The sequence below is a fragment of the Eretmochelys imbricata genome, chromosome 9, assembly GCF_965152235.1.
Source record: "Eretmochelys imbricata isolate rEreImb1 chromosome 9, rEreImb1.hap1, whole genome shotgun sequence".
In the NCBI taxonomy this organism is placed as follows: domain Eukaryota; kingdom Metazoa; phylum Chordata; order Testudines; family Cheloniidae; genus Eretmochelys; species Eretmochelys imbricata.
The window spans coordinates 49,148,977-49,165,723 of NC_135580.1; the positions used below are offsets into that span (position 1 = coordinate 49,148,977).

At 43.9% G+C, this 16,747-nt stretch overlaps 1 protein-coding gene across 3 annotated transcripts in view; it reads left to right on the forward strand.

Annotated features, from left to right (window-relative positions):
- Window positions 1-16,747, forward strand: part of VPS8 (VPS8 subunit of CORVET complex) — a 229,822-nt gene that overhangs the window by 71,909 nt on the left and 141,166 nt on the right. For all 3 annotated transcript variants that reach the window (XM_077825651.1, XM_077825653.1, XM_077825652.1), the window contains exons 15-21: window positions 567-641; window positions 1,359-1,394; window positions 2,107-2,197; window positions 3,936-3,982; window positions 7,600-7,689; window positions 9,471-9,517; window positions 11,846-12,068. In XM_077825651.1, coding sequence (XP_077681777.1) covers window positions 567-641; window positions 1,359-1,394; window positions 2,107-2,197; window positions 3,936-3,982; window positions 7,600-7,689; window positions 9,471-9,517; window positions 11,846-12,068 — 609 coding nt within the window. The remainder of the gene's footprint in view (window positions 1-566; window positions 642-1,358; window positions 1,395-2,106; window positions 2,198-3,935; window positions 3,983-7,599; window positions 7,690-9,470; window positions 9,518-11,845; window positions 12,069-16,747) is intronic.

Genomic DNA, 16,747 nt, shown 5'->3' on the forward strand with positions numbered 1-16,747 from the left:
CAGGCGATGGAGGAAGTGAGGATGGTGATTTGGTAGGGGATATTTTTCCCTTGTAGTCCATATTTAACCAACATCCTGGCTGATGCTCAGGGCACTCTCGTATTGAAGATTTCATCCTTCTGTGTTTTATTATCTTCTCTTTTTCCTCCCTCTTTCTCTCTGGCCTTAACCAGATAACCTGAGCAGAAATGCTTTTTGTTGTGAAATAAGACTGGAATTACTCTGAATTGCCATTTCTCATGAGATTTTTCTTTCTGATGGTGCCTTGTGAATACAGTAATTGTCATCACTGACACATGAGTGTGAGACAGTGTTCCCTGCACTGAGTGACTTTTCCAGTGACGTATGAGTGAGTATCTGTGAAAGGGATTGGGTTGCTAGGTCTCCAGCTCCACTTCGTGTGAATAGCATGACTGGACAAACTGCTGTGTCCTCCCCAACTCTTGTTTTATTTCTTCATTGCTAAATGTCATCAGGGTTTAGTTACAGCCACATATGTCATGTATGTTTACTGAAAATAAAAATAAAAGCAGCTTGTGCTGGAGTAAATCTTATGTTTTTCCCAGGCCCTGGTTGGGGAGAGAGCCTGTTACCAGTCCATCAGCAGCTGTGGTGGTCAAATCTTCTATCTTGGCACTAAGGTAAATGCGGACAGCTCTCAGGAAATGTATGCACTTTCAAGAGTAAGGTGGCTTTAGTGATTCTAGTGAAAGAAGTGTTCTGCAAGGGAGATTCCTGAAAGATTTCAGTGGAGCTGTGAGGTCCTAAGTGCTGCAGTCTTATCTCTGATGAAGCTTTAGGACATGGGGCTGTAAAATGGGGAGGTTTTGTAGGCAGTAACTCCAGTGTTGTTTATTTTAAGTTTCCTGAATCCAGTCTGGTTTTAGCCCAGGCATGTGGTGAAGTAGCACCCAGGATTACAGTCCCTGTTGAGTGCTACTTCAGAGTAAATGTATAGTGGGTAAAATGTCAAATGAAATATGCAGAAATTAACAAGTCCCTATCTACAAGAAGAACTAGAGTGAATGGAACAGGTGAAAAATAAGAGAGGCTGAATCCCAACATATGGAACAATAAGGTACATCCTTGTGCTTGGTGTCCTCCATTCTTTCAAAATGTAGGTCAGGCTTAAGCAGAGTCTTGTAGGAACTTTTTGGAAACTATGAACTTGCTATATAATAGCTGGTAGGAAATTCTCCTGTTTGGAGCGACGTCTCCAGTCTCTGAAGAGTAGTTGCAGCCTCTGTGTATCACTGGGACACTACAATGTATGTGTGGGAATCCATAGATTGTTACTCATGAACAACTGCCCATAAAGGAATATCTCCCTTTCTGACCTTTTTGTTTCTCTTTTTCAGTCTGTTCATGTGATGATGATAAGGAGCTGGAGAGAGGTAAGTCAGGAGAAGAGGCATGTATGTTTTTTAATAAACTGTGTGAATTGTTTAAAAGTAGCTTGATGGCAGAAAGGAACTTCAGGACTAATAGAAATTTTAAAGTATAAGTATTTATGTAGCCTATTATACAACTAGGCAAATATCTAGCTAAGTTGATGTACCGTCTGGAAGACCTCTGCGTAACCCATGGGGTACACATACCACTGGTTTAAATGATAGTGGGTAAAATCTTGGTCCTGTTGAAGTCCAGGGCAAAACTTTTTTATTGACTTAATAGGGCCAGGATTTCATCCCAATTGTTTAAAATTCAAAATCTCTGAAATTATTTCTGTTAAAATGCTTGGCCTTGTATGTCTATATCTGTGTTTCTCAACCTTTTCCAGGTTGGCGACCCCTTATTTGAAATACATTTTTTACTCTTGTAGTAAATGTAAGAAGGTTGGGAAAAAAAATGTACCCATCATAATAAGCCTTTGTAATGCATTTGTAGTTTTGAGAGGCTGACAGAATACTTGACCTAGAAAGGTAAGTGGGGGAGCAAGATTTTCTTTGCTTGAGATTATAATAGTTTTCAATGCCCTGAGACCCACACAGTTGTCTTTCATCACTTGCCTGGGGGTCATGACCCACCGGTTGGGAAATACTGGCTTAAAGGATTGCTGTTCTGGAATTCTGAGGAGTCCCATATTGCTTGTACATCTAATTTTAGAGAGTGGATCACCTTCTGAAACAAGACTGTCTTACTGAGGCCCTGGCTCTAGCATGGTCTTTTCATGAGGGTAAAGCAAAGGCTGTAGTAGGTAAGTTATTTTTAAAGCAATGGGGTAGCTTTTATACACATGCACACAGAAGCAAGCATTAGTCAAAAGAAATTAAAGTGAGAATTGTATCTGTGAAGAATAAAAAAGCTCTTGTAGTTTGAATGTGATCAGGATGATGCAAATGTGTTGACCATGGGCTGACTGGCTTTTGTAGAGTTGTGCAGTTTCCTAGTAAAAACTTCTCTCCTTCTAGTAATTTAGCTGTTTTAAGGTGGCAAAGCACCTCCCCCACCCCTACTGGGTTATGGGGTAATTACTTCCATCTGCTTGCACTTTCCTGGAAAAGTACAACTGTAGAGGATGTGACTCTTGGAAAATGAGGCTTGTAATAAGGGATTACTGCAAAGCAGTGTTTCATACCTTACTAGAAGGTTCTCAGGGCTCCAAGAAGGTGTTGATATGAATTTAAAAAAAGTCAGAGGCCCCTAGTGATTGAAGATGCACAAGAGGAGCAAGGTGGCACATCTTCACTTATGCGCAGGCATGACTAAGAAGCCAGCATAGCTTCTATGCAGGGGATTGCTAGGGCAGCTGGAAAGCACACCACTTCAGTGCTTCCCTGCAGTTGTACTAGTTGGTGGAGTTTTTTTGTGGCCCTATTGTGTACTAAATTAACATCCTCTCCTCTAAGTGTCCTTAGCTGATGAAGTATGTTACATATGCCTGTGCCTGCTTTGCTGAATTTCACAATGAACTATAATTTATATGGTTCACCCTACGTTTTCTATAAATTTTCTGATGGATTTTGACAGGTTGCTCTTTTTTAAGTTCCAGGACATAGAGACAAATATCCTTGTGTATTTTATGTGTCTTTGTAATACAGTAGAACCTCAGAGTTTCAAACACCTTGAGAATGGAGGTTGTTTGTAACTCTGAACAAAACTTTATGGTGGTTCTTTCAAAAGTTTACAACTGAATATTGACTTAACACAGTTTTGAAACTTTACTATGCAAAAAAAAGTGCTGCTTTGAACCATCTTAATTTAAATTAACCAAACATCAAAACTTTTTCTTTATATTTTTTAGTAGTTTATGTTTAACACAGTACTATACTATACGTTATTTTCTTTTTTCATCTCTGCTGCTACCTGATTGCATATTTTTGGTTCCAAATGAGGTTTCTGGTTGACCGGTCAGTTAATAACTCTGTTCATAACTCTGAGATTCTATGGTACTTGAATAAATGAAAATCATAAATTTTAGTTTACACATCACAATTTTCAATATACAAAGGAATTGCATATTTTTTATTGGGATAGATGTATTTTGCACTTGTAGTGCAGTAAATTAGCTCCTTTCATGCAAAGATCTCAAAGCATCTTATGAATACAGTAATAATTATGCCTCACAAAACTAATCTAAGGGACTGTAAAAATGCAGGTAAAGACTTAGTTACCTAAAACTCAAATCCTCCTGACTGAATGGGGCAGAATCAGAACAGGGCCCTTTCAAAATCTTTTTTTTAAAACCATCAATAAACAGATTAAGTTAATCGTCACATGAAGTGTAGGTTTCGTTTGTTAATGCAAAGGGCTTGTCTGTATGAGGTGTGTCTAAGTATGTTCAGGATATCTGGACACCTGCAGCTAAAGGGTTTCAGCAGTTAAGTCTTCTATTATTTCTGAGTTTTGGGAGCTGAAATGAGTCCTCACTTCCATTTACATATTGATTATGAAAAGGAACCTTTGTTTTTTTTTCTCTTTGTATTCCTTTACAGGGTTGTCTGGGGATGCCAATAAGCGAAAGTCTGTCCTTGCAGACCGAGTGAGTTGCAAATCCCAATTTCATATGTATTGATACCACTCTTAATTTACCCCTCAACTATTTTTGAAAGAATTGGCTTCTGTCCTCCAAAAATCTCTGTAGGTGTGCGTATGTGGGTTGTGATTTATTTTTTTTAAATGAGCTTTATTTGAAAGAGAACTGATTAGAAACTAGCGATTGGGCATACTGACAAAGCATGTACTTCAGGTAAAAGCTACTTGCAGGATGTGGTATCTAGCATGTGCCAAATTTAACTCATTCTTCTGCCTCTTGGCACTTCACAGGTACCAGAGTCCCAATCCCAGCCAGTATGTACCCTTCAAGAACTAGACTTCACTACTTCAATATTGGCAGCTATCCTGCATGTACCTAGCCTGACTTCCAGTGGGTGTCTTAAATGTGCCTGTACCTGCAAAATAATCCCTTCCAGTTGACATTGCCCACTTGCCTCTGAGTCTTGTTTTTGCGGGCAGTGCACAATGAAATGTTTAGTTGCAGCGAAGACCAATTCAGAAGTAACTAAATATTCAACCTGCCCTCAGACTCCTGAACATCCTTTTGTTCACAGGCACCGAGGCATTCCAAAACCAACTATCCCTGGTATGTTTTTAAACAGTGAAAATCTATGGCAATAGTTTGATGTAAATAGTGGGTCTTTTATAGTGGAGAAATGACTTTCATTTATGCTGAGCAAAGCTCAGGAAGCTGCTACATTTGGAACATATGCATCTTATTAGTTGTGAAGAGTCTGTTGCTTCAGCTGCCAGGTCTTAGATTGTCACCCATTTCCCATTCCTACTTTTTGTACCAACAATCAAGAAAAACCAAACAGCGGGACATGCAGAATAGACATTCTGGCAGCCTCTATTTATTGTATAGAAAGCTTTTATACACTCAGATGTTCTTGGTAGAACAAACCAGGAATTTTTTGATAGGATGAGCGTCCCTCAGCTGTCTGACCATCAAAAAGCTCAATTCAAAGCTGAAATCTCAGTGGAAAAAACAGAATGCTATTGGCCCCAACTGCCATTAGAAGCATTTTCAGATAAATTCTTGCTCAGGTCCTGCAGCCTTAGGCTGTGTTAGAGGGCTTTCCCTTCACCTCCTCCCCTGGTTCTTGTCACACAGACAGAAAGCAGAAGACCAGAAGTTTGAAGTGCAGGCAGTGCGATGTTTATTGGGGTTAGTTTCAAGCAAGCATATCCATAGCTCTGCACGCCAGCAGAGTCTGTTCCCCAGTGACCCCATTTACCCTGTATCCCCCTTCCCAGCTCTGACACTGCAGAGCCTTGCCTGTGTCCCCATTCCACCCTTTTTATCAGGCCCAAATATACCTGCAGTGCATGTCCCTAATGGCACCCTTTACAGCTTATGGTCACGTTCCGTTTTGGAGGCTCATGAGCCTGGGGTTTTCATCCCATCTCTTTTGTATCCCGTGGGAGGGGTAAAAAGTGAGGCTGTGCTCTGGCCAAGGCCAGACTTTACTTTGGCTTTGTGTTTCTTATTGCCCTCCCCCCGTGACGGGGTTGGGACTCACCACCGCAGCGCCTCCTGCTGTTCACTCTGGGAATTAGCTCAGTTCGTGCAGAGTGCCCTCTGCCTGTTCTGTCCCATCCATCTCTCACCCTAGATTGGCATCTCAACCAATGTTGCTCCCAGCTCATGGCGTCCTCTTCAGGACACTGCCCTCTGGCAGTGCCCACTGCTCCGGTCTCACCCCCTTCCGGGGGTTTGGTGTTATCAGCAGTCCTTCTCTTCGCCCCAGCCACAATGGCCAACCACACCCCAAAGTCTAACCCCTTTTGGCAGGGTCTGGTGCAGCCTGTGATGGCCACTCCCAATGGCCAGGTGGAAGTGCATGGGGGGGAACCAGGCCTGGCCCCTACTCTGGGTCCTGACCCAGGGACCCTTTGGCAGCAGCCTTCCTGCCTGCCCTCCTTCTCTCCCTTCGTCCATCTCTCACCTTGGGCCATTTCCCATTTGGCCCCTTTGCACCGGCTAGGCCCTTTTTCTCAGTGCCTGAAGCCCTGCAGGTACTGGGTGGGAGTTCCCTTCTGCTCCCCTTATTTGCCTAGCCCTGCGCTGTCCCTGGTGCTAGTCTCCTCATGCAGGAGAAAGACCTTCACCCTCTAAAGGCCTGGGAGAGACTACCTGCTCCCTTCCTAAGCAGCCTTTATATAGGGCCTAGCCTAGCCCTGATTGGCTGGCTGTAATACTGGCCCTGATTGGCTGCTGCTTTGCGCAGCTGCTCTGGCCTGTTGTAGCCCAATCTGGAATGGGGGTGGGGCACCACTCCACCACACCCCTCCTTCCCCTTTACCTCTCCTAACTGGTTGCTTGACCTTGGCTTGAGAGAAGAGCCAGGCAGCCTTCCAGTGTATGCTCGTATGTTATACTCCCACCATACGCTGTAACATTTTAGCTGTGTTCTGTTTCTTATCTCTTTCTCATTGTACTAATAAACCCATCTGGCTGGGTAGAAGCAAGGTCTTTATCCTCTGTTCACAGGCATTAGTATAAGATATGAGAATATATAGATTATAAGAGTATTAAAAACCAAACAGGCAGACAATACCCAAAATTCTATCTCAGGCAAAGATGCAGGCATGAATTCTACATTGTCACTAACACTCCTAACAGGCTGGAGCATGCTCAGTGCAGATAGAATCTCTAGCTATTCTCTACTGACTATTCTCTACTGAGCATGTGTAAACTGTCGTTTTTCAAAAAGCTTGTAACTGCAAAATTTGGGCAGATTTTCTTAGGAATGGAAAAAAGCACTTCACTGAAACAAAGGCCACCCTATGCCAAATTTCAAGTCCCTGCTCCAAAGCATGAGGGCACTAGAGCAGAGGTGGGCAAACTTTTTGACCCAAGGACCGCATCTGGGTATGGAAATAGTATGGCGGGCCATGAATGCTCACAAAATTGGGGGTTGGGCATGGGAGGGGGTCAGCGGTGCAGGCTCTGGGGGGCACTTACCTCAAGCAGCTCCCAGAAGCAACAGGATGTCCCCTCTCCGGCTCCTACACAGAGGCTCAGCCAGGTGGCTCTGTGCACTACTCTGTCCGTAGGCGCCACCCCTTCAGCTCCCACTAGCTGTGGTTCCCAGCCAATGGGAGTTGCAAGGGTGGCGCTTGGGTCGGGAACAGTGTGCGGAACCCCCTGACTGCCCCTATGAGTAGGAGCCGGAGAGGGGACATGCCGCTGCTTCCAGGATCCGCGCAGAGCGGGGCGAGCCCCTGCACCCCAGTGGGAACTTGAGGCCCGGATATGGCCTCCAGGTTGTAGTTTGCCCACCCCTGCACTAGAGCTTTTCAAAGGACATGTTAGAGTTTTTTCAACATGGCAAAATTTATTTTTCCCTAACCTCATTATTGGAAATGGCTGAACCATTTTGGGTGAAATTTTGAGGGGAAAAAAAAAAAAATTCAGTCTGAGGCACATACATGGCGTGCAGAATTTCAGGTGGAACAGTTAATTTGGCAAAGTTTTATAACCAACTGAAAACAAGTTTTTATAATGGGAAATGTTGGGCAACATTAATACAGTGGTACTACCAACCCTGCTGATAGTAGTATGTGAAGAAAATTTCCCACTGTTATCTTTTCATCTAGATGGTTGAAATCCTCTTCCATTATGCGGATCGAACTTTGAAAAAATGTCCTGACCAGGGTAAAATCCAAGTTATGGAGCAACACTTTCAGGTACAACACCTCAGATGCTCTCTTGATCAATGCTGCAGTTTACAATAAAATTGTAGCTTTTCTCTGAAAGTCATTGACTTTTTTATATAATAGGTTTTAAATGTTGTTGAAACATTCATGAAATGTGTGATTTCTTTGAGAAATTAGGTATTAGCTACTCCTAGGTATTCTTAATTCAAGTATGACTGTTCTCATTTTCGATGTCTTCTAATCTACACCAGTAGAAATAGACTGAATCCCCTGTGTGCTCTGTTAGGGTATGTAGCAATCCTCTACAGCCAGCACCATAATCTGCTTGAGAGTTCTGGAGTATTCCAAAATCAGTCCTACAAACAGGAGTTTGTATACAGAATATTTCAGAACTGAAATGCTGTGGTGTTAAACGGCTCTTCCAGAAGACAGTGAGCTCTTGGGACATAATGACCAGAAAATAACTCAACTTTCAAAAAAAAAAAAAAAAAAAAAAAAAGGAGGACTTGTGGCACCTTATAGACTAACAAATTTGGTGCCACAAGTCCTCCTTTTCTTTTTGCGCATACAGACTAACACTGCTGCTACTCTGAAACCTGTCAACTTTCTAATTCTATGGATGAAGAACAAGGTGCTACATTCTGCATCTGGAGCACTGATGTGGCCTTCGGGAGGCTTCATTCTAATCTGCTTTCAAAGTTGTTACATTTTGTTATCCGTTCTTTAAAAGTTGAGCCTCTTTGAACAATGGCATAATTACACCTTAATTTGACCCTGGCTAGACAGGTGAAGATTGAGTATGTCAAGCTGAGCAGTGTCCAGAGATGAATTTGTGGAATTCTGGATACCCATGGCAGAGACCTGAGGGGTTCACAATGGAATGTGATCCCTTTGGGAAGAGTAAAAGCTATGCCGAACAAGGTACCAGAGAGAGAGCTCTGCCACTGGACTTGGGTTTTCTCAGGTGTCCAGAGAAGGCTGTCCAGGCTAACAGGTACGGGTTTAGGGGTTCCTAGAACTCTCAGTAGAGGGGTAGCCTCACCCACTGAATCAGGAGAAAATGATATCTATTTTAATATTCCAAAATGTTTAATCAGTCTGCCAATTCCTCCTTCAGAAGATTTATGGAGAGGAAGATTAGCTGCCTTCTGTCTTCAACCGCCTCTAATCCCCTCAGATGCCCCGGTTCTCAGTACTATTAAATGGGGCGCCAGAATACCTGGAACATACCTCAAAACTTTCCTCAAGAATTAATTCTTGTCCAGCTCTGTCCAGAAACCTTTTCTGAGAATCCATTGCCAAGTGAATCCAAATCAAACTCTCTGGCCGTTGTCTCCTTATTTTCCCTTTGTCCAGCTGAGCCCAAATCCCTTATCATCCACTCATCAAGTATGGAAGATTTTTAAAAGGTCTTGAAACCTGCAAATTGAGAGAGGTGTGTTGCTGTCATGTTTTGTCCTTGTACTTCTCTTCTGCAATTGTTACATTGTCAATTTTGTCTATGTTGTGTCTGCAGCAGCTCGCCTAACGGGGCCCAGATATGATTTGCAGTCTCTGCCGGCTGCTGTACTAAAATAAATTTTTTGTTACTGCTGGAATTTGGAAAGGCCTGTGATGTGGGTGTAGCTTTGGAGGAGTTACAGCTGTATAATTGTATCTTTTGTCCAGGAAAATCAGTGTAATTGGGCAACTGCCTAAATGTGTGAGCTACGGTCATTGATTCTTCACAGTATTGATCATACTGATAATGTATACCGTTTGACATTACCTGTGATTGAGTTACTCACACTTTCTTCATGGTCTTTCTACAGGATATGGTGCCTGTCATAGTCGACTACTGCCTTTTACTTCAGCGAACGTAAGACAGTGTGCATGCTTGTCTGTCAGATTAATGAAACCATAGGAACTGCAATCACAGATCAGGCCAGTGGCCCATCTAGTCCTGTATGCTCTGTCTCATGGTGACCCGAACAGGTGTTAAAAACCTGATAGCTGACAATTATGGAATAATAGGCCAAAAGGGGAAGTTTGTTTTTAATCTTCCTCCCTATTGCCAAGCCAGTTATGCAATAAAGCAGGGAGAGTTTATCACTTCTAATTTTTCTAACCCTACCTAATGTAATTGACTTTTCTGTATCCATGTAAATGTCAAAGACTTTTTGGATTCCATCAGTACACTTATATTTGATCTGTCTATCCAATCTTTATAGATTTTATGACGGAACTGGTCACTGTAGTGTCTCAGCACATTTGTTCTAGATTTTTTTTTCTTGCTACAACTACTGTGAAATTGACTTGACAGATTTTCCTTTTATGAATTTTCTACATTCCCCCACAGAGTAATTTCTCGTACTTCGACAAATGACCCCCAGGTCATGAATATTCATCCCAGTTCAAAAGTAATGTTTTTGATTCATTCATGTTAAACCCTTTCGGTAAAATTATTAAACCACAGTGTCAGTCTATGTAAAAGCAGGAAAATTTCACACCAGGAAAATGAAAAGCTGACACTGTTTTAATTTTGTATTAAAAAAATTTCTCATTTCCACTTAATCACTTTATATTTTTTTTAAAAAAAGTGTTCTGTTTAGTTTACGTGCACATTGCTTTCCCACACTTCTCTTTATCTCCTCTAGTAAATCATCCACCTTTCCAACTCCAAGAATTAGATGAAATAGAATTGGAAAAGATTTTCTGGGTCTACTAGTTCTTGTTCCTATTTTACCTCAGGACTTTTCCTGCATGTTAAATGCTTATTCGAGCTTGTCTACAAATTAGTTATACCACCTAACTATGCCAGTCTAGTAAAAGCAATACAACTCCCCAGTGTGGGCACAGTTGAATTGATGTAAAAGTGCTTATACTGATCTATTTTATTTCATAGGGAAGGGAAATATGGTCTTTATATTGGTATAATTGCATCCACCCCAGGAGTTGGGCTGGTTATAACTATTTGGTTAAAAATCACGCTAACCAAAATAGTTGTGTACAGAAACTGTGTGTGGACCCAGCACCTCTCTGACTTTATTTGGAGGCACTTTGTTGTCTAGTTTTCACTGTTCTTTGAAAAAACTATTTCACCAGCTTCCAGTGGTGGATGTAGCCTCCGTGTTCAATGAATGCATTATACCATTGATTCTCAGCCAGGGGTCCAGGGCCCCCTGGGAGGCTGCATGCAGGTTTCAGGGGGTTCGTCAAGCATGGCTGGTGTTAAGACTTGCTAGGGCCCAGGGCAGAAAACCAAAGCCCTGCTGTGCAGGACTGCAGCTTGGGACCCCAAACCCCACCACCCGTTGCTACCCCTCAACGCCAGCCCTGGCTTTTATATGCAGAAAAACAGTTGTTGTGGCACAGCTGGGCCATGGAGTTTCTATAGCCTGTTGGGGGGAGAGGGGCTCAGAAAGAAAGGTTGAGAACCCTTGCACTATACTAAACTGTAGTGTAATCACAGTATGAAACAAAACAAAAAAATAAATAAAAAGAGAGCATGATATAATGAATGCTAGGGCAGGGATGTGGTCCAGTGAGGGTCCAGGGCCCACTCTCAGTGCTGGTCACCCCAGGGCCTTGCAAGTTACTCACGGTGGCAAGACACACCCTGCCCGGTGTATGGTGGGGGAGGCATCTTTGCTCAGCATCTGGATCTTGCTGTGCAGAGTGGGGAGAGGCCCCACAATGAGCCCTGTGTCCTGCTGCCTGGAGCCTGGGACACATGGGGGAACCCTCATGCCCCCCCCATACCCAGACACCCTCTGGCAGACTTTGCCCTTTGGGCCTCCCTGGCAGCACGTGACTCTGACATCATTGCACAGAGATATGGCTGGGAGCAGTAGCACCATGATGCAGGTGCTGGGCTATAGAGCTGCATATAATTTCTTGTGCAAAGGAGTGAATACCGCTCCCCACCTGCCCCCCAAGGGTGTTTTGGTGGGTGCAATTGAACTCATGAACCACTCTGCTAAAGCTTCCTCTACCAGCTTCCCTCCTAGGCTACAATATGATTGATACATTTGTAAAAGTGTTAAACTGTGTCTACATTGGTGTTAAGTGGGGTTTCCAATTGTTAAGCTAAGAAATGCAGAATGCTGTAGTTACCTCGTTTTGTATAGAAAGCAGGTCATTATAACATTTTATAGAGTTTAATTAATCTTCATTTTAATAAGTAATTGTCACTTTTTTCTCTTAGTGATCTTCTGTTCAGCCAGATGTATGACAAATTGAGTGAGAATTCAGTGGCAAAGGGTGTTTTTCTGGAGTGCCTGGAGCCTTACATTTTAAGTGATAAGTTGATGGGAATGACAGCTCAAGTGATGAAAGACTTGCTGCTTCACTACCAAGATAAGAACCTAATGGAGGACATGGAGGCCTGCATTGTGCATATGGATATCACCAGCCTAGACATACAGCAGGTGAACTGCCATGTTAATATAGCCTATGTTATACAGGAGGTCAGATGATCACAATCGTTCTTTAAGAGATTGCGTATGTCCATTCCATTTCAGATGTGTGTGCACCCAGTGCACCAGAGTCAAACTTTTTTCCCTTGGCAGTATCTTTTGGGGCAGCGCGTGCAATCTCCGCTGCCTCATGCTTCTGCACTTTAGTATAAAGGGCAGATCGACCCTGATCGCTCTCAGTTCATTCTTGCCTCCCGTGATTGGTAGTTGGAGCAGGTTAGCTTGTTCCTGCTTTCTCTCTCAGGGATTTATTTTTCTCTCTGGTATATAATTATTAGTACTCATTGCATAGTTAATGAGTGCTTTAGTGTAAGTTTCATTAGTAATTTTTCTTAGTTTTCTTAGCATGTCGGTTCCTGTTTGTTCTGGATGCTGATGCCAAGTACCAGAGCATGCCTCAGTTTCTGGGCTTTCAGCCTTGCACCGTCAGCAAGAAATCTGCCAGTCAGTGACCCTCATTCCAGGTGCCTTAAGTACCGTGGTGAGGGTCACATCCGGGACCACTGTCAAATCTGCAGAGACTTCAAGACCTGGACCAAAATGGGCAGGGAGGTGAGATTGCGTCACCTTCTCATGGAGGCCGTCCTGTGTCCATCTTCCTGCTTGACGTGGTCACTGAGTGTCAGGATCCGAACAAAGGCTGTCGGGGTCAAGGGTCAGAGCAGGGACAAAACTGATGCTGGAAGTAGCAGAGATGTTCGTAGTTGGGTTCCAGGCCAGGGTTGATACCAAAGGTCAGCGTCTGAGTCAGGAGGCAAAGTCCTAATCAAGCTGAGGTAAAAGCCAGGAATTCAGGAGCAAGAAGCAGGAATGGTTGTGGTAGCTACAGGAGATCCACATCGTTGCAAGGATATTTCCTGGAACACCCCTGGGGGTTTATATAAGGCAGGAAGCCAATCAGGAGCCATGAGTCTGCTATCTGTTAAACGCTTCAGGCGGAACTTCCCATGGTCTGTGTCCATAGTGGGTCATGGGAAGTGGAGTTGCAAGCTGGTTACGGCTAGGGTGACCAGATGTCCCCATAAAATCAGGACTGTCCTGATATTTAGTTGTTTGTCCCGCGTCCTGACGGATGTACGGTTGGGATGCCATTTGTCCTGATATTTTGCTTCAGCGGCACTCTTTTTTTTTTTTCCCCAGCAAAAAACCTAGAGCCAGCCCTGGTGCGGGGGGTGAGCCTGTAGCTGCCCCCTCATGTATCCTGATATTTTGTTCTTGTCATCTGGTCACCCTAGTTACAGCTGCCACTGGGTTACAGTAGCCTGGAGATATCAGCCGCTTAGTTGCTCTGCAGTCCTGGGTTCTAGGCCTTTGGGGCCTTACCTGGAGTATTTCTTCCTCTGTTTCGGTGCAGAGTCTGAGGTGCACTTCTATCCCATTCCATGGAGCTGAGGAAGAAACACAGACAGCATGCCTTTAAGGGCCAGACTCCTCCAAAATATTGAGGTCCTCAGTACTGTCTGCCAGCAAACAAGCTGGATGACAGGATGGTGTGTTCTCTGGGAAGATACATTTTGGGCACAGACTTCATCTTGCCCGGAGCCGTTGGCTGTGGCACTGGTGTTTGTGCTGTTGAGGTGGACCCCACTGCAGTGCCATTCCCTTCAATGCAGCAGCAGGGAAATCTTTTAGTACCAGCAATGCTGGAAGCTTATGCTGTGGCACAGGACTACCATCTCTTGGTGCTGGATTCTCCAGCAGTGCAGGAGACAAATCAACCTTTACCGACTGATCCCTCAGGCGGAGTTTTCAGACTTGCCTCCAAGACTCTCAGTATTGTGAGGGACTTCAGACTGTCTGGTGCTTCCTTGCACAGTGCAGTCCAAGGGCAAACTCTGCATGCTGTCTCTGGTACTGACATCTCTGGAGGTGTTCCACTGGACTTCAGCACTGCATGGTACAGCATGTCCATGTCCTGAGGTGACTCAGGATCTTTCCTCTGAGACTGAGGTAGGCTTCTGTGCCCCTTGCTCCTCTCTTGCCTTCCTCATGATGATTCTGCTCCTAGTGCCTAGCAGATATCCTAAGGCGATCCAGGGATCTGAATCCTTGGGCTGGTAGGGCTTGGGTCCTATACGCTACCAATGGCCGTATGGGAACCCATAGGATTTTTCCACCACCAGCAGATCCTACCAGGTTCCTCTTCCTTCTAGATCACCAAGCGGATGACAGATTAGTTTCCATGAGGAGGCTCAGGATGTTACTCCCAGTACCGAGCTGGAACTGCCTCGTGTGCCAGAACTTCCATCAATTTCCGTACAGGAGGCTCCATCTCTACTTCCTTTGTGCTGCTCCTCATCATCACCTGATGAGACTGTGGTGTCAGGCATGTCCTCGCCTTTTCAGGGTGACTACAGGCCCTACCAGAAGTTGATAGAGGGTTGCTTCCTCTCTTGATGTTCTAGTCAAGGTCGTGCAAGAGAGTTCTATGGGCTGGCAGAACTACTGACATCAATAGGACCTTTCCAAATGCTCTGCCTATAAATGAAGCCATTCTGGAGCCCGCAAGATTGTTGTGGCAAATGTCATCATCTCTGTTGATGACAGCCAAGAGAACTGAGCAAAGGTACTTTGTCCGTTCTTAGGGCTATCAACATTTCTACCTCCATCCCTCAGGTTCCCTGTGCTCTTTTGTTTACTGCCAAGACAAGCATCAGGGATGGTCTCCTTGTCCCCCAAAGGATAAAGAAGCAAAGGGACTGAACATTTTCCATAGAAAGCTTTATTCCGCTGCTGGCCTGCAGTTTTGTGTCTCTAACTAGCATGCCTTTTTGGCTAGATACAATTTTTCCCTCTGGGGCCATGTACTGAAGTTTGCAAACAAATTGCCAGAGAATGCCAGGCAGGAGTTCCAGGCCACCTTGGAAATGGGCAAACTGGTAGCCAGGACCTTTCTCCAAGTTGCATTAGATGGGGTGGATTTGGCAGCCCGAGTGATGGCATCAGCAGAAACAATGCACAGATATTCATCACGGTTTCAGTCATTGGGTGTTCTGCAGGAGTTCCAACAGACTATCCAGAATCTCTCCTTTGAGGGATCCTACCCTCTTCTCTTAGCAGACTGGTGAGAAGCTTCAGAGTTCAAAGACTTGAGGGCCACTCTGAAATCACTGGGCATGTACACTCCTTTCCCTGAAATGAAACAGTTCTGTCTTCAGTCATACCAACAGTACCTGCTTGTCACTCCTAGACAGCCTGACTACTACAGAAAAAATCACAGGGGGAGACCTACACCTCCTCAGTTTTCTTTTGTGGTAGGGTCTTGTAGACAGCCAGGAATTTGTAAGCAGCCTGTTTGAGGAACAGAATACTGGTTAGTTTTGGACCAATTTCTCCCACCTCTGTATTTCCCAACAGGTTATCCTATTTGCTGTGGAATTAGGCCAAAATTACCATGGATTTACAATTACGTTTTGAGACCTCTGTTACCACGTTTTTAATCTACTTGATGTGTGCCATGTCATTTTTATATCATTATAGTTTTTTAATCAGAATTTTGTATGGTACCAAGTCAAATGTCTTAGAGAAGTCTATTATCTTTATCAACCAAACTTGTAGTCTTGATTTTAAAAAAAAATCGTTAGTTTGACAGGATCTATTGTCTATAAACCCATGTTGATTTCCATTAATTACATTACCCTCCTTTAATTTTTTACTAATCGAATTCCAATTGAAGAGCTCCATTATCTTGCCACGGATGGATATCAGGCAGAGAGGCCTATAATTAGCCGGGTCACCCTTTTTAAAAAATGGCACACTAACTTTCTTCCAGTCTTCTGGAACTTTGCTTGGCTAGAACTAGGTTGTTTAAGTCATCCTCCCAGCTATTTGTGTCAGTTGCAGACGGGATAAAAGGCCTTCCAGTCTCAACCTAGAGAATCTTGTCCTGGATTTGCTCCTACTTTCATCTGCTATGACATTGCTAATGTAAACCTTCAAGACCGGGTAGCACATTCTTCAAGGTCTCGAGCCACTTCTGCAGCTTGACTGGTTGTGGTAGCTATAACAGACAATTGTATCACTGCAACTTTGGTTGTTGGTGTACACCTTTACAACTCATTACGCTGTATCTCAGCATTCTAGAGATGAGGCCAAGTTTGGTCAAGTAGTCCTTCAGTTATTGTTCAGGTACTGAAACTCATCTCCAGGTTGAACTGCTTGTGAGTCACCTGAAGTGAAATGGACATATGCAGTCACTCAAAGAAGAAAAAACGGTTACTAACCAATTATATAGCTGTTGTTCTCTGAGATGTTGCATGTGTCCATTTCTTGACCCACTCTCCTTCCCCTCTATATAAGAATCTGTCCGGTAAGGAACAGAAGGAGGTCAGAGGTGGCTCTGCTCTTTATACCATCATGCAGCAGAATGAGGCACTGGAAATTGCATGAACTGCCCTGACGAATATCATTAAGGGAAAAAATCTCTAATTTCTGGCACACTGAGTATGCACACACCTGAATTGGAATGGCATGTGGAACTCTTCTTGAAGAACAGGTTAGTAACTGCTTTTTTTGTTGTTGTTGTCGTTGTCCCCCCGCTGCCCTCCTTCTGGCCTTGGAATCTATGAAACTATCATGGACTTCATCCGCACGAGCGGCAGCTCTGCTGTACAAGGCAGCATTCTACATAT